The following is a 17,867-nucleotide window of genomic DNA, read 5'->3' as shown; positions in this document are numbered from 1 at the left end:
AAACTTAATTGAAGCACAGTGCTTTCATTTATAAACGTTAATTCCTTAAATACGTGCCTAGTTTTGAGCAACACTTCAGCCTACTTTAAGCAGTGGTAGTTTCTCAAGGGTAACAGTGCCAAGAAGGCAGTTGAGCGATTTCTTGGGAATCATTTATTTCAATGAAAATTAAGGAATAGCACAGTCTGCATGATTTTTTTTTTCATAACCTGTAAGATGTGTAACCTGTTTTTCCACAAAAATATACCTACCTCACTTAAAACAGTTTGAAGGGTCTGTTGAATTCAGTCTTTAGTACACTGTGGACTCAATAGTGAGCTAGTATTTAATTTAAAATTTACATGATTTGTTGGGCCAGCTGACATCCAATGAGGTGTTAGTCAAGTCATTCTGCCCAAAGTTTAGAATTGTGTTCTAGAGAGAACTCCTTGTTATACAACTTTGGATGACCACTGCAGTTATTAATAATGAGTGATTTATTTGGTGTGGGGTATCCAAAGGTTTTATATCAAAGTGTCGAAGTACTAGTGGAGGTGCTTGTATCCTTGACCTGTCATCATAACAATAATTTGTTGAAATTACATTGCCCTAACTTGTAAAGCATGATCCAGCTTGCATTCTGGCTTAAAGGCAGTAAGTGCTTTCATGGATTAGAGGCTTGAAGGAATCAAAAGGGGCATAAATGGCCTGCACTAAAGGTCTGAGGAGCACAAAGCTCCCAGTGAAAGTGGATATCATTTACTGCTTCTGTTAAAGGAAACTGCAGTTTCAAGCACTTCAGGAGTAGCTCCTGCGGATGCATTGAAGACATATTAAAAAACTGTGTGACACTGGATTTTTATTTTCCTCAATAAAGGTGAGCCATGTCTTTCCATTCTGGGCGAGGATGTCCCCGTGGACAGGGGGGACCAGGAGCAAGAACTTCAACACAGACCTACCGCCCTCAGAACCTCCGGCAGCTTCACCCACAGCAGCCCTCTGTGCAGTACCAGTATGAGCAGCAGACTGCCCCTCCAACAACCTACTCCAGCCCTCCAACCACGGGTTACATGCCTCCCAGGCCAGACTTTGTGCCCTATCCTCCTCCAGTGCCCCCTTCCACACAAAATCCCATCAGCCAGTGTCCCATGAGGCCACCATTTCCAAACCACCAGATGAGGCAGAGCTTCCCAGTGCCTCCTTGTTTCCCTCCCACTCCTCCACCAGTGCCAAACCCTAGCAACACTCCCGTTCCAGGAACACCTGCTGGACAAAGCACCTTTCCTTACATGATGCCTCCCCCCACAGTACCACACCCTCCCCCCCCGCCAGTCATGCCACAGCAAGTCAGCTACCAGCCCGTGTACTCGGCAGGCTACTCGCAGCAGTCGTTCCCGCCGCCCAGCTTCAACAGCTACCAGCACAGCTCCGGCTCCTTCCCGAGCAGCACTGCCAGCAGCAGCGCCAGCAGCAGCCACTTCCGGCACACGGGGCAGTACCAGGGAGAGAAGTCCCAAAGCGACCGGCGCTCCCCAGACAGGAGCAAGCACTACGACGAGCACCGGCACCGCGAGCACGGTCACATTCACGGCGACAGGCATCGCTCCGTTAACCACGGGGATCGTCGGGATCGGGTCCGCAGTCCGGACAGGAGGAGGCAGGAAAGCAGTCGGCACCGGACGGATTATGACAGAGGAAGGATATCGCCTCATCACAGAAGTTATGAGCGAAACAGGTAACAGTTATCTGCCTGCACGGGGAGAGATGTCATCATCGGCCCGTAGTGTGTGTTTGTATCAGTGTACTTCCCGTACCCTTGTTTGTCCCTCTAGCTCGGGAAGTAGCCACTAGTCAGGTCTCATGGAAAAAGTTACTATTTAGACACCTTTCAGGTACACTGCTTTGCCTCACGGTTTTAAACTGGCTGACTTGTTGCTCTTGCCCACAGAGATTGTTTTTCAAGCAACAGTTTCTTTGCATCCCACTGAGTGGATTGTTGAGTAGTGCTCAACATAGTTGCCTTAGAAATTTACGCACATGTGGCAGGAAAATAGAGTTGGCACTCTAACACTGTAGAAAGTTGAGTCTTACAAACAAGCCCCAGCACTTCAAGATTTAGGTACCAGAGTTAGGGTACCAGGTGTTACTTTCTTTCAGTAAGCCTTGTATTTGCAGAAAATACTGACTTGATGAGGTTTACAGTCTGATAGGAGCCCATAGCTAATACTTGCAGTAAGGTGTTTTAGTGAAGAGCACGTTGTGTTCAGGGTGAAGACCTCAGAAAGCCAACCTCCAGAGAGGACTGAGGTGAAAATGAGTGTGGGTCAGTTGTAGGCTTCACTGATGTCATTCAGATGTCATTCAGAGTGTGCACTACTTCTTTTGGAATTTGCCATGAAACGTCTGTCCCGCTTCTTCATGGACACAAATAGCTTGGAAATTATGGGCCGGCCTGATGTAATTTGCTGTGGCATGTTTTAGAGCAAGCCATCATCAGTTAAATCTTTCTCACGTCTTAGATTTGTTCTGTTTGTGTATGTGTCTAATGAACTTTGCCAAAATATTCAAAGAGCTACTGGAAAGTTAAGTATTTATCAGAGTTCCTGGATCACATGCTCTTAATTTTAAAAGCTCTGAATTTTTTCATACCATATGTGGAACATGAATTTACACATAAAGCCTGTGCAAATGAAGCCCCTTTGATTTAGATATGCAGAGACTTAATTAAAGAATCTTAGACACCTTCATTCAAAAAAACAACCTGAACCTCACACTAAGAAGGTTTACTTTGATTTTCAAAAAAGGATTTTCTTAAAACTGAATGCAAATGGCATTAAGGCAGTGGCCTTTGCTGTTTAACGTGCTTGTGGAGTTTTCTTCTTTTTTCTGCATAATTTCAAGCTTCAGTTTTAAGTTTTGAAAATGCATGTTTTCAGTAGCTTCTTTCTCAAACACTTTTGGATTGCTGCTTTAGGCCAACAGCTTCCAGATCTACTTGATAATGTATCTACTTATTTTGATTTAGAACTGTTTGCCAGACTTGGGGTTGATTTTTTTTTTTTTGTGCAGCATCTGTCTCCCAAGCATATCAGATGTCATGAAGTATGCTCTCTCTGAAGACTGAAATCCATGAACAAGGCATCAACAAACAAGGATAAATTGGGCTGGGAAAAAATAGATAATTTATCCGAACATTTTGCTTTGTAAATTTGCATTATTTTGTATTATAAGTATGGAAACAAACATATATATATGTTCATAAATAATTTTGACTCATTCTGTTATCCCACCAAGCCACTTGAGGTAGCTGTTTATAATTTCTCATGTATCAGCAGACGAGAAGTTTTAACAGATGCAGAATGACTTACCAGCTGTTAGCAGAGTATGAAAGCTGTCTGTGTGATCTCTCCTGCCTAATAAATACAGTAATTTCATAGAATCATTTAGGTTGGAAAACATCCTTAAGATCATCAAGTCCAACCTGTAACCTAATGCTGCTAACTCCTCCACTTAATTGTGTCCCTAAGTGCCACATCTACATCTCTTTAAAGTGCCTTCAGGGATGATGATACCACCACTTTCCTGGGCAGCCTATTCCATTGCTCGATAACCCTTTGGGTGGAGAAATTTTTCCTGCTGTCCAAATAAAATCTCCCCTAGTGCAACTTGAGGCTGTTTCCTTTCATTCTGTCGCTTGTTACCTGGCAGAAGAGGCTGATCCCCACCTGGCTACACACCCCTTTCAGGCAGTTGTAGAGAGCAACAAGATCTTCCCTGAGCCTTCTTTTCTCCAGAGGATACAACCCCAGCTCCCTCAGCTGCTTTGCCATTCATAACAGAAGGAGAGGAAAAATGGTAATAAGTCCTGTGGGGAATTCATAGATGTTACCTCTGCATGGTGTGAATTACCCCTAGTGTTGAGATAGATGGCTTTGTGACAAAGGTGGAGGACATGGACACTTGACTGCCTTTTACAATATTCTTGAAGGTCAGTGTTAAGAACATCTGGGTTTTTAGCAGTCAGCATGTGGATGTCATTTTGCATAACATGATCTTAGGCTGCTTTTGTGTTCCTTTCAGTTGTAGAATGTATGAAATGCCAGATTTCTCATTTAACTTATTTTTTGAACTTTTCAAGAGAACGGGAGAGGGAGAGGCATCGGCACCGTGACAGCAGAAGATCACCATCACCAGACAGATCCTACAAAAAGGATTACAAGAGAGCAGGAAGGTGAGGAAGGCTGCGTATGATCTCATGAGCATTTGAGGCTCTGCATCCACTCACATGAGGTTTTGTGTATGCATGTGAAACCCAGAAAAAATTAGTGTCTTAAATTTATAATCATTTACTGATACATGCAAATACCAGTTATCTCAAGACCTTGTAGAGTTAGAAACAGGAATAATCTCTGGAGAGAGAGTTTCACTGCTGTGTCCTAAAGACTTTCTCTTAAGTCTTCTAGTCTGTAAAGTACCAAAATTATTTAAAGTCACTCTATCTTTAGATTATCTTTTAGAGACTTTTCTTACATTGCTGTTCCTTTCTGAACACTGGATAGTTGAAAATATTGCAACATTATTGGTTTTGGAGGCAGAGATGAAAAAAAAGTAAGTAGTTTCCTTACTCCTCTTTCAAAAGCATTACTCTTGTGATGCACCTTGTGTTGTTCAAAGGTGTGTTAGGGTAACAGAAGTGTTGGTTCTGTATAATCCTTTTAATAAAACTCAAGTTCTTTTGTCATACCAATAGTTTGTGGGCTGTGCTCTGAAACTTCTTATTGTAACTTGTAGTTTTGACTGATGTGACTTAGTTTTTACCAATGAGTTCCTAACTTAAAAGAAATTCACTTAGAATGCAAGTAAGAATTTTAATTTAAAATGGCATGTATTTTAAATTTTAATTATTGAATATGGCTTAAAATAAAAAGCACATAGAATTTTAAGTGATTTTTATAGTAGTTCTAAACTACAAATTACTCTTGTACTCTTTATGGTGCAAGAGTAAAAAATTTTAAAAGCTGGAAAGGCAACTGGATTTTACTGCAATTTATATGATAGAATGACTTACTGATCTGAAGAAAACTGTTTTTCATTTTAAAATAATAAAGACAATTGCTTTTGTTTACTTTCTCCCACTAAGCCGGTCTCCAAGCAGAGAGAGAAAGAGAACCCGGTGGGAGGAGGACAGAGAAAGATGGTCTGAAAACCAGAGCTCCAGTAAAGAGAAAAATTATACAGCTGTCAAAGACAAAGAATCAGAAGAGAATGCATCTGAAAAAAATGAAGAGGAAGATGAGGAATTGCTTAAGCCAGTCTGGGTTCGCTGTACCCATTCTGAAAGCTATTATTCCAATGACCCTATGGATCAAGTGGTATGTCAGTGAGAACTCTAAAATGACTGCAGATAGTCCTTTATAATATGAACCCTTCAGCAGGATCATAATTTTGTGTCATTTAATTCTTCTCTCTTTCCAGTCATCTCAGTCTTTTAACCCTGTTAGGGGCTTCATTTGTTGTTATTCTCTGTTTTCATCAGTTCCTTCTGTCTGTTAGCATTCAGATAAGTGGTACATGGAAGAGGCGTACTTTCTTTCTCCAGGAGGAAAAGATCTATTTTTTCTCTGTTATACACTGTGTTTAACCTGTGAGCAAAGATGCCTCAAGCACCGTATATTCCTGCAAACTTGGAGACGTGCTATACCAGCAAATGAAATAATTTCTCTGCTAGTTCACCTGGTGAAGGAATGTAATAATATGCTAAAGCTTTATTAGGTATTCCCATGTTTCACTGAAAGATCTGTCTTTCCCACCTTTTTGGTTTTTTTCATGAAATGCTGGTAGATACTGACTTCTTTGCTATTTTAACACTGTCCTTTTTTTGTTCTGTTGTTGTTTTAATTTGTTTATTAACAGGGGGACTCTACTGTGGTAGGAACAAGCAAGCTCCGGGATCTGTATGAAAAGTTTGATGAGGAGTTAGGAAAGCGACAGGCAAAGGCCAAAGCAGCCAGGCCACCATGGGAGCCACCAAAAACCAAGCTGGATGAAGATTTAGGTAGGCTGAAATGATGACAAAGCTCTGAAATGGAATAATCTGTAGTTAACCTGTTTTGGCAGTTGTTTGTATTTAATAATGTTGGTAAGTCTTTTTTTAAATCCCTCCTTTGTATTTCATATCCATGGGAGTTTTTACTGTAGCTTTTGATTGAAGTAGGGCTAGATTCTTTACCCAGAAAGCCTGGGGGGAAATAAAGAGCATCAAGCGCTACCAAATACTAGTTTCTCCCATGGGATAAAACACCCTGAGCATGATCAAATAGTCCAGAGAATGGCACATGAGAGGCTTTGAGGAGCTCCTGGTCTTATATTTCTAAAGAGCAAGCAAGAGTAGTGGTCATAGACTCAGTGCAGTAAAAACAAACATCTGAGTTTTTCTTCAGTATTGTATTTTTCTTGTGCAGCTCTGCTTAGTATGATCAGACGTCTGCAAAAGTATCAGTTTTCATAACATAGATTATCTGCATTATCTTGTCCCACCTATATGGATCTTCTGACAGTTAAATATATCCAGCAGCATCAAGTACTGAGGAAATACTGGTTGAATTAACAGGGCAGAGGTTTTTATAGGAATTTGTCTACTCAGAAGTCAGTGAAGACTGTTTTTCTTTGTTTTGTGAAAACTGTTGTTCTTTCCATACTTCCAGGATTTCAGTGTTTTATAGTGTGTTTTTTAGTCAGTTGCTTTAGTTCCAGAAATTTGTAGGCATATCACAGTAATTTAGATACTCTAAATTGGGCTGGCTTTTTAACTATTGCTTCATGTTGGCCAGGTAAGCAGCTTCAAACTCTCAGGTCTCATCTTAGTAACTCATGAAGAAGTCGCATATCAAAAATTCCAAAGCTGAAATACAGGCATAATTACATGGTTACACGCTGATGGTATAAAAGGATGCAATGAAGAGGAAAGAAAAAAACTAAATACTGATGAAATAAAATGTGAACTCACTTTTATAAAGGAGTTCTTCACATTTTTTTCAACAGTAAATTTGCATATATTTAAATTCCTTCAAGAATCTAGCAAATTTAACCATAGGGTTTTTTAGGCAGTGTTTTTTCATGTGGCTGAATCAAGGACATCACTGCTGCACTCAACATACCTGTGTAAAGCCCTCATTCCTTAGATCTCTGAGGAAGAAAGCCTGCTGCTCCAGGCTAAAACATGATAGAGCCAAGGGCAACTTCTCCATTTTCTTTTTCCACTCTTTCTGGGGAACCCTTAGGCTCCATGTCTTCACTGTTCCCCTGGGCTGACTCAGTGTCTGTGCCAGCTTCTCCTACAGCCATGTAGTGTCTAGTAGTTTTTCTTATTTTGTACTTCAGTAAAGGCTGTCTCTGTTCTGGCTTGTGTTAGCAGCAATTGTGTGTTGCAGTGGGATAGCAGTGCACTCCAGGAGCACTTTTAGATCATGAAAGGCTGATGATGGAAGAAATTCTTTACTGTGAGGGTGGTGAGGCACTGGAACAGGTTGCCCAGAGAAGTTATGGATGTCCTATCCCTGGCAATGTTCAAAGCCAGCCTGGATGGGGCACTGAACAGCCTGGTCTAGTGGGGGGTATCCCTCTCCATGGCAAAGGGACTGGAGTTAGACAGTCTTTAATGCTCCTCCCAACCCAACCCATTCTATGATTCTATGATTTCAGTACATTACATCAAAAATTTCTGTGTTAGTCTTTTGAAACTCCAGCTTACTCTCACAAGTTCCATGCGTATTTTGCACCTGAAAATAGACTTCGGTATTAATCAGATATATATCAGAGAACTTTTGAAACCTAAGTTATTTGTAGGAATACACATGCACACTTTGTGAGGAAACTACTTCAGCTGAACATAGATGACCTGTGTAAACCATGCGTTCCAAGGATTTATTTTAATAACACCTTATGCCAAATTATGAACTGTGTAAAAATACATCTTGATTAAAAAAAAAAAGGGAAACATTTTCCTAGTGGTGTTCTCTCATTTTCTCTCTCTCCTTTTTCTTTCAACTAAGGAGAGTCTTGTATTCAGTAAAAATGTGTACTTTGAAACCATAGTTTCACAGTATTTGAATATATTTGCTCTTATGTTAAAACTTTAAAAATTGAAGAAACATTACATTTTATTCCAAGAATAAAATAAGCTTTACTTTCATACTGGTAAGTGTCTTGGCTATGAAGGCATTTATTTAAATTGGAGCTGAGGATATCTGTGGAAATGAGTGACTAGAATACATGCATAAGAAAGGGAGTCACTCCACAGTACCACAGGAGATTAGATATATTGAGATCAAGGTTTTTGTGTGTGTTTTTTTTTTTTAATATTAACTCCAGATATTAATTCATGATAGAGAGTGCATTACTATGGAAGAGAGCATGTGGAAGTGTTTTTCAGCCATCTTTATTTCTTCTGTGTGAATCAGAGAGCTCCAGTGAGTCAGAGTGTGACTCGGAAGATGACAGCAGCTGCTCCAGCAGTTCAGATTCGGATGTTATTGACGTCATTGCAGAAATTAAGCGTAAAAAAGCACACCCTGATCGTCTCCATGAGGAATTGTGGTACAATGATCCAGGACAGGTAGCGTATGAGGGAAAAGTACTGGGTATCCAAAGGTCATTCTCTAAATAAATTAAAAATTTTGCCTTGTTGTCAAACATGCAGAGTGACTTCTATTTCAAAATGCTTTCTTTACCCCTGTATTCCCTTTTCTCTCTCATCATCTTCAAAGCACTTCACTTTTGATTTCAAGAGTGTGGTTCCAGCTAATTAATCCTGGGTATTATTCAGTTGGAATCATGTCTGACAGTGTTAATAAAAGCTGAATGCTAACAATGTGCTAATGCTGTCCTTTTAGTCTTGAGATAAAGGTACCCAACTGGAGAAAAGGCAATATGTTTACATCCTTTAAAAAATTTTCACCTTAAGCTCTCAGCTCATAATGATAAATAATGTTTTAAATATGCAGTTAATGCTTCTAATTTGTTGTCAAATGGTTCTTTTGTAATTGCATGGAGATTGTAGTTCTCATTAAATGTAATTGCTGAGCTCATGAAGTGCTATTTTGAATATACACATTGTACAGAAGACTCATTTTTGTTTGCAAATCCACTATCTTCATCTTTCTTACTTAAATATTTTATAATCTATTCTCTCATTTCATGTGGCACCTCAGTAAATTTCTTTTTCTGTCACTTTGTGTGATGTATGAATGTAGCATGCAACAAATCATAATGTGAAGAGATACTGGAATGCATATTGCCACTGTGGTAATTCAAAAGTCTGTTGAATATTCTATTACAGATTCATATTTATGCTTCTAGTTAAAAAAAATGAGCATAGCTAGCTGTTTTTATTTGTATGGAAAACAAAATTAGCAAACTGTTTAGATATTTAGCAGAAAACAATGTGTAGCTCTTGGGCACACTTCAAAGTAATGTTCTATGAAGAATATTAACAGGAAAAAAAGTGAAATAACTGTAGAATGAATAGATCCAGGAATGTTTGGTATATGAGTTTCCTGCTGAAAAACGTTCTTTACCAAAAACTTTATTGAGACTGACTCTTCATCTTTCTTGAAAAGGCTAAAATCAATCATTTTGAGCCCATCAGTACTGTACTACTTCTGTGTAGATATTATTTGAAAACATTTGAAGTTTTCATAGGTATTTATCTGATGTGTCAAAGTGCTTTCTGTCAATAAACAAACCAGGAATGATTGCCATGCACTCTTGACATGTACCGGTACACCATCTGACATGGAACTAGATTTGTGGGATGGATCTTCTCAACCCTTCAATCTGAGAAGCTTGTTTGTTAATTTGGATAATCTCCAGCAGTGCTGACTGGTGCCAAAAAATAAATTGTTAAATTCAATGCCACCACAGTGGCTTTTGCCTTACAAATGTGATCTGCTTGCTTATGCTGCTCTGTTGGTCAGAGAAGGCATTGCCTGTGTAAATTTGTGATCTCTCACCATCATTTTACCATCAATTCATGATTGCTCCCTGCAATCTCTGCATTTTTTTTTCTATGAACAGTGTTGTTAGGGACAAGATAGATATGTATCTGATTGCTTCTCAAGTCTTGGGCTTCACATCTCTCAGTTTTGGCCTGTGTGTTTAAAATAACAGAGGCCGTATTCATGCTGAACAGTGCTAAGAATTAAGGATGAGATTTTCAGAAATATATGATGATTATTTAAATAGCCTCAGTAGACTCTTAGTTTTGGAGCACTGATGAGCAATTAGCTGTTGACTGCTTCTTAAACTCTCTTCTGTCTTGTTGCTGTACAAGCTAATGAGAAAGTATGTTTCTGTCTATGAGCATGATTCTATTTCTTTGAACCTGTTCTTTCCTCGAGGGTCTCAGAGTATGGGGAAAACTGTGTGAACACAAGCTGTCACATCACTTCATTGTTAAGATTGTGTGACTGAGTTTCCAAAGGAGTAGGGAAGTGTCCTGTTTCTTGTGTTCCTTTGCACATATGCGTTATGCCAATCTGAAGAAACTGAGGTTAACATCAAAACTTAAAGGTTGCATCCCTATCCCAGCTGCCTAAAGCTAACAGTAACAGTGGTTTAGTGATTCTTGCTTCCCGTGGTGTCTTCACATTATATCTAACATGTGATGATGCCATTTATCCCCACCGTGGATGCTGTTTATGTTTTCAGACTGCTTGTAATAGCATGGAAAATTCTGCTGTTTTTTCTATTGCATTGCGAGTTTATTGTTTGTTTGGTTGTGTTTTTTTTCCAAAGGCTAAAAGAAGTTTAACTTCTTGGATTCAAATTTTGATTAGAAACTGGGGTTGGGAACTTAATTTATTTTTCTGGTTTGTTTCTGGGCTTCTTGTGTTGGATTTCTGCAATGAGCATAATGTAAGACCAGAAAGCTTAAGGCTATTGCAGTAGGTGATAGTCTGCATTGATCTTGGTTGTAAAAGTGAAAAGAAAGACACCAGCTTTATGATAGATTGCATTGGCCCTTTTTGGTATAGGCATTCGATGCACCCATACAGAATACTCAAGCCAGTATTTTTTCCTCTTTTATCTTTTTACTGATCTATTCACAGTATGCATTTGAAGTTCCCATCGGTTCTTTAAAGTACCAAATCTTTGAATGGCCTGCATTTTAGAGGATAGCCTTGTTCCATGGCAGAGGGCTTATTTGAGGATGGGTTTTCAGTCAGAGAACTCAGTGGAACTGTTTGAATATGGAGAATTCAGCATGTAAATGTTGACATATGCATGTTTAGGACCTGAATTTTGTTTTAGGCAGTCAGCATGCTGTTTGTATGTATAAGCAGTGGAAAAGAGGTATATTATAGTAGGGTGGTAGAACTCTGCTGAGAATGTTTTTCCATCTTGTGCTTCTGAAACAGTGATGAAGTTCTAATGCTGGTGTGCAGTTTTCTTACATTAGTCTACAGTGTTTTCGGTTTTATTGGCTTAAGAACATCCAATTAATCTAAGTATGACAGGCTTTTAGAAGCATCAGCACTCAGGGCATTAAAACCAACATACTTTTCCAAAACCACTTTTCAATAAAACCAGAATCCTATTTTGTTTTTGACAGATGAATGATGGACCTTTGTGCAAATGCAGTGCTAAAGCCCGGCGAACAGGAATAAGACATGGCATTTATCCTGGCGAAGAGGTATTAGTAATTCTAAGGATTACAATTATGAATATAAACTTGCAGCTGTAAACTCTTACTTGGGTTGATTAGAGGGGGTTTTCCCATGATTTATGGGCTGAGTGAAAAAAACCTCTTGTGCAACTTTAAATCACTTAGTTACCTAACCTCATACTTAAAATGCAATACTGGTAATGAAATCCACCTGAAAACTGTAGAAAACTTTTGCCTGTGTTTGTTTAGTTTTAGGTTTGTTTGGGTTTGTTTTTTTTTTTAAGTTTCGGAAACATGATTGTGTTAATAGAAAAGAACTTATGATCAAAGATCTGCTATCTTGAATGTGTTGTGAAGCAATCACTTAGTGAAGTGATTGCTTTAAAAGAAAAGTAAATAGTAATTCTGCTGCTGAAAGAAGCAGAAGGCTTGTCAGGAGGCATTCTTGCCTTAGCTTGTAGGCTTTACCAGTTATCTTCATACTTTTTCTTGAAAAAATTTATTTTTCAGTTGTCCTTCTTACATATATTTACAGAAACAATTATTTATTTCTGTGAAGTTAAGGAGTGATGAACATTTCTGTGAATTATTTGAATTCAGAAAATTCGCTTTGGTCTGAAGCTTACTATAAATTTCTCCGGTTCAGGATCTATTCCTCCCCATGTTGCATCTAGGGTTCTTCTTGCAGAAAAGGAAGAAAATTTAGGAGGAGAAAACTACTATATATAAAACTTGCTGCATGAAGGCAGCTGCTCCCTGGAACAGTGCCATCTGGGAATCCCAGGTTCCACAAAACATCCTTGGATATAATACTTTTCACAGTGTCCTGTAGGTGAAACTGTCTAGTTTTGAGCTAGCTTGTTTGCAGCTGTGTTGTTGCAGCTGTGAGAAGCTTATTTTGGGGCGGAAGAGCCAATGAAATCACCTTCCTTACTGCCAGAGCAGCGTAGTGGTGTAGCTCTTGCCATTGCCACAGGCCAGCTTTTGTTCTGCAGTTCAGAATAGTGCCCTGCTCACTGCAGTGGTTTTATTCTTTGCCCAGTGTATTCCAAACAGGCTGGTGGCAGCCTCCGAACTGCAGCAAGTTGTATGTAGGGCATATGAAAAACTGGTTTTGTCTGACTGTTGCAAGGTTTAGGTCTTTACACAGGACTGCTTCAGTACAAGCTGGAAGGAAACCTGAAATTGCAGGTGTCTGGCTGCCTTTGGACCTCAGACTCAAGCATTATAACCTGGGAGATAGAATGGTGTTACCAGACCCACCTCTGCAGTGACAGACTAATCCCTTCTCTTCAAGCCTCAGATTTCCCCCAAGCAAATGAGCTGATACCTGTCTGTCCTGATGATGTACCTTGAGATCTTCTCATGTGATGTCCAGGCTCCTCTTTGAAAGCTTTTAAAAAGTGTTTCCTGAAACAGATTTATATAGGAGAGGAAATCAGTCTGGAATGTAAACAGCTAACTGTTGTGTGTAAGAGAGATGCAGAGTTAAATGCAAAATGAAAAAAACAAAAGCACCTTTTTTGGTTTTGAATAGCTTTAAAAATATTTCTTAAAGTGAAAATGTAGATAAGGCCACACTTTCCTCCATCCCAGTATGCTTAATTATGACTACCTGCTTTTATTTAATTTTTCCTAATGCATATTTCATGGCTATTAGAAATGCTTTATTCTCTCTTTTAAACTAAATTTGCCTTGACTCTACACATAATTCTACTTATCTCTTTCTTTAAGCCCATTAAACCATGTCGTCCCATGACCAACAATGCTGGAAGACTATACCACTACCGAATTACTGTGTCACCTCCCACAAATTTCTTAGTAAGTATTTTATAAATAGTTGGAACTAGGACACTGATTTTGTTTTCGGTGACAAAAGTCGTACTGCTTCTTGCTTACTCCCTGGTGGTTTTGTTTGCTTTTTTAAGACAGACAGACCTACTGTTATTGAGTATGATGACCATGAATATATCTTTGAAGGGTTCTCCATGTTTGCACATGCCCCACTGACAAACGTAAGTATGGTCATTGCTATGTACTTTAGGTTTCATACAGGGGATTTCTTTAGAAGGTTTTCATTCTGCCCTGAAGCAAAACATCTCTAAAACAACAATACATATATGCTGCAAACATCTTACCAGCACTGGGAACAGGGGAAAGACATTTGTGCTAATGAATCTCAGGTTTTGTCTTGACTGATTGTGGTAGGCAGCGTCTTTGAACTGTGACTGAAGCTGTGATGTGCATCGAAGTAACGTTTTTATGTGTTTCACAGTTTTGAAGTGAATTAAACCATGGAACAACTTTTTGAGACTGCTAATTGGATTTAAATTGGCTGAGTGGGTTTATTTAGTTGGCAAAATTTAAAAAAATAGCAGTATCAACCAAAAAAAAGTTTTCCTTTTAAATGAGAAATGAATTTTTTCAGAGATCCACTTTAAAGGGTTTTCTCTTTTCTTAAAACTTACCTCAATGTATTCAATATTTTGTAACAGCTGTTCAGCTTCTTCAGGATCTAGCAAGTTACAATTTTTACTAAAAACTGTAGATATGTACTGGTGTTTAATTTTGTGTTTTGAAAGCAAATGTAACAAGAAAAGGACATGATTGGTTCCTGACTGCCTTGCTTTTCCAATGTAAGCTGAGTTAGCCAAACATTAATGGAAAATATGCAGATTATTAATTTTTGTACACTTGAAAATTTTTTATTATCTTGGTTATTTCAAGGTTTTCTCAAAAAATTCAGTGTGTATTAGTTTCTATGGTTTTTATACCTATTACTAGCTACATCACCAATGCCACAAGTCAGTGTAACAATGGTTATGAACACAGGACTTGGATGTAAGGATACTGGAACTGAGAGGCACTGAAAAGAAATTACTTTGGCCCTGATAGTTTGCTTATATAATGGATATGATAACACTTCACTTCTGGTGGTCAGAGGAAGGGAGTCTTGTTGAGAAGTCAGTGAGGGAATGGAGTTCAGCCTCTGGCATGGCAAGGGAAGCACTGCTGCCCAGTAGCATTAACTCAGCCTTGGGGTTCAAGGCAAATTTATCTCAAGGCTTTATGTTTTCACTTTGCAAATGAGCAAAAAGAACAGTTTTGTTTTATTTACATTAAATAATAAAGAGACCCCCTTATCTTTACAATTTTTGTGTCTACTGTATGACAGGAAGGCAGAGAGTTAGGGAAATCTTCAATATACAGACAACAAGGAAAGCTCTTCTTTGATATGAGTAGTTGGCAAAGCTATAAAGCTTACTGTAAAATGCATGTTTACATGCACTTCCAGATAGGGGAAGTGATCAGCTACAAATGATTCTTTTTGACAGAGTTGAATACAAAGCCACACTGTGGTGCCAGTTCCTGTTAATAACAGATATAAAGCCCTTTGGAAGGAGTCTCTTGATGTCATGAGATGATTTTGGCATACAACATAGAACCTGCTCTTAGAGGGACACTTCGGAACATACTTGGTAAAATGGAGGTAGCAAAAGGTAGTAAAAATAAAGATCTGAACAACAACATCTTTGCATTAATCAAGTTTCTGTAGTATGAAGTCTTAAGTTTGCACAGTTAGGGTTATTATTGAGTTACTACTGTTATTACTGAGTAATAACTGAGCAGCTCAAGTATTAAGGAAAATGGTTAGTAGAGTTACAGAAAAATTTGTTTTCATATTATAAATACCAAACCAATTTTACAGTACCAACTATGTGCTCCTTTAATGCGTATTTGCTTGTGTACATGGAACTCCGGTTCAAGGAGATCTTGGTTGTGGTCACTTCTCTAAAGTATTCAACTTCTAGTTTAAATTATGTGTTAGGAAGTAAGTAAACAATTCCTGTGCTTTTAAAAAAGTCTCACTGATTTAAGTGTGACAGGTTTTCATCTGCTCAGATTCTAAATGGTATATTTAGCTTCCAAGGTTTTGGGAGGGTTTTGTATTCACATTTAATACTGTATCAAATTGTAAGAAATGCAGTTTTGTTTGGTGCAGCTTTGTAATTTATCATGCAGGTATCAATAGATTTTTATAGTCAAAATAGTCAAATGTTTGACAGTGGGCTGTAAGAAGATGCAATCAGAATATTGCACTTAAGCTATGTACATTGATTTCATTGCAACCCCAGCACCGTTCAGATATTTATTGGTGTGCTTATAAATGTAAAATAACCTTGGGTTGCTTCACTTTCACAGATCATGGAATTGTTCTAACATATTTTCATACCTTTGAGGCCAGTGAGTAGTAACATTTGGTAAGAGCTGTAGATGTGTAATGGAAATTAGGCATTTTTGTAGTCTTTTAGGAATTTAGGTTTTTTTCTCAGAAAATCCCATTAAAAAAATGAAACACCTTCAGCAAATTATAGATTGTAAAAATGTGAAAAAAAGGAATTAAATGTTTTTCTTGCTAGCTAATCAGACGAAATTGAGAACATTTATGGCATGAAATTAGTATAAAACTGCAATTTATCCCTAAGCTATACAATTTGACTTAAAGCTGCATTTTAAGACTGTACAGCTGTCTTAAATCGGCAGTGTGCTAAAAACACCATGCTTTCAGATCACTCTATCAATCTGATATGCTGTGTCACAAACAAATGGACTTGCAAATATCCAAGTGAGAGAGGATAGAGGTTTATTGAGGTTTACAGGTGTAAAGAAAATTTCATCTCCAGTAGATGGCATTATTTAACCTTCCTTCACCATCCCTCCTGTCAGCACAGTGTTTTATTAGTGAGGGGAAGGCTGGAGCTGGTATTCCCTTTGCACATGCTTGTGTTCTTGTCTTTGCATGATCCCAGCTGTTTTAGTAAGGGCCCTTTTCAGCATACAAAATTGTATTAACTATACATTTGATGCTGTATAGTTTTTAATGCTGAAAAATTTCTCTTTTCTTCCAGATTCCTCTATGCAAAGTTATCAGGTTTAACATTGACTATACAATTCATTTCATTGAGGAGATGATGCCTGAGGTAAGATGGAAAATTAGTCTAAAAGTCAGAGTGGGTCACAAGTTGTTGGTATGTTTAATGGATTAAACTCTTTAGTGTCTCACCTTGTGAGGTCTTAAGAGACTGGCTTTGTTCTGAACAAGTGGCTGAAACAGAACTTGAACTTATAGGTACTGACATAAATCTATCTACCTAGGCTATCATATATTAAAATCAAACAATAAGAAGTGCTTATATCATAGGTTCCTTTAATTTTAAATTATATTCAATATCTGTAAATTGAAGTAAGCATTACCCTTCTCTTACATCTGACAAAAATAAGGCATGTGGAGGTACTCCTTTGCCAGGACCGCGTAAGTTAATGGCAGAGCTGAAACTTAATCAGAAGTTTGAAGCTCTGAAGATTGCTTATCAGTACTTAATGTAAGCTGTTGCCAAAACAAATTTCCTGTGGATACAAACAAAGCACATTCAGTTCATAATCTGTTTGTGGTGGGGTTTTTTATTAGTAATTAATGCCTGGTGGAGCAAGTTTGCGAAGTAAATTGCTGCAGTGGAACAGTGTGTATAGGTACAGAAGCACCCCTGCATATTAACTACGAAGATTGGATCAGTATTTAATTTAGTCATATATATTTACATTTTTCTTTCTAGTTATCTCCTTTTTTTGTTGCTCAGCAGCATCTACATTTATGCAACAGCCCTGAAATGCCTCAGAAAGAATAATGTGATCGAAACAATTAATTTCTTGTTAGTGAATGTACTATGTTGTCTGTACATCTTGAACTGAAACAACAAATGGCCACCAAGTAAAACAGGGAAGTCAGCATTTGGGAGGGCTTCTGGGTAAATGGCAACAGCTTTATTAGTAGACCGTCTTTTCTAATGATTTTTGAAAGAGATTTTGGTGTTGAGTTTGGAATTTATGGCTGATATCATACATGGACAATTTATATTAATCTGGCCTGAGTTTGTTCAGGAAAGTTTATATGTTCGTTCACTGAAGGACCCACTTCCTCACTTGATGAAAAGAATGTGTTTGCTTTGTTTTTTTCCATTTCATCTTTTTTCTTTTTCTTCTGTTGGCTATTTAGGTTATAATCCTCAAAATGTGTTGTAATCATATTTGCTGTTGAAGTGATTGTGATACTACAGATCGTGATTTATAAACATTTATTATGAGCATGTGGGGAAAAGTGAACTATGATAAAGATATTTCTCAGAAATGCGTCATCTGCTTAGCTTGCTCAGGTGGAAGGGGT

The 17,867-nt window shown here is 38.2% G+C and overlaps 1 protein-coding gene across 4 annotated transcripts in view; it reads left to right on the top strand.

Annotated features, from left to right (window-relative positions):
• The window catches only part of DROSHA (drosha ribonuclease III), a 73,350-nt gene that overhangs the window by 2,036 nt on the left and 53,447 nt on the right, over nucleotides 1-17,867 (top strand). For 3 of the 4 annotated variants that reach the window (XM_068197438.1, XM_068197460.1, XM_068197445.1), the window contains 9 exons: nucleotides 857-1,714; nucleotides 4,118-4,210; nucleotides 5,120-5,351; nucleotides 5,893-6,034; nucleotides 8,439-8,593; nucleotides 11,591-11,671; nucleotides 13,379-13,465; nucleotides 13,573-13,659; nucleotides 16,555-16,626. In XM_068197438.1, coding sequence (XP_068053539.1) covers nucleotides 864-1,714; nucleotides 4,118-4,210; nucleotides 5,120-5,351; nucleotides 5,893-6,034; nucleotides 8,439-8,593; nucleotides 11,591-11,671; nucleotides 13,379-13,465; nucleotides 13,573-13,659; nucleotides 16,555-16,626 — 1,800 coding nt within the window. In that variant the 5' untranslated portion in view covers nucleotides 857-863. Of the gene's footprint in view, nucleotides 1-806; nucleotides 1,715-4,117; nucleotides 4,211-5,119; nucleotides 5,352-5,892; nucleotides 6,035-8,438; nucleotides 8,594-11,590; nucleotides 11,672-13,378; nucleotides 13,466-13,572; nucleotides 13,660-16,554; nucleotides 16,627-17,867 lie in introns of those variants that run through there. The other variant, XM_068197454.1, reaches the window with a different exon arrangement.

This window comes from Anomalospiza imberbis, chromosome 1, assembly GCF_031753505.1.
Source record: "Anomalospiza imberbis isolate Cuckoo-Finch-1a 21T00152 chromosome 1, ASM3175350v1, whole genome shotgun sequence".
NCBI lineage: Eukaryota > Metazoa > Chordata > Aves > Passeriformes > Viduidae > Anomalospiza > Anomalospiza imberbis.
Note: the sequence above shows the minus strand (reverse complement) of the source record. Positions and strands in the feature narration are given on the sequence as shown.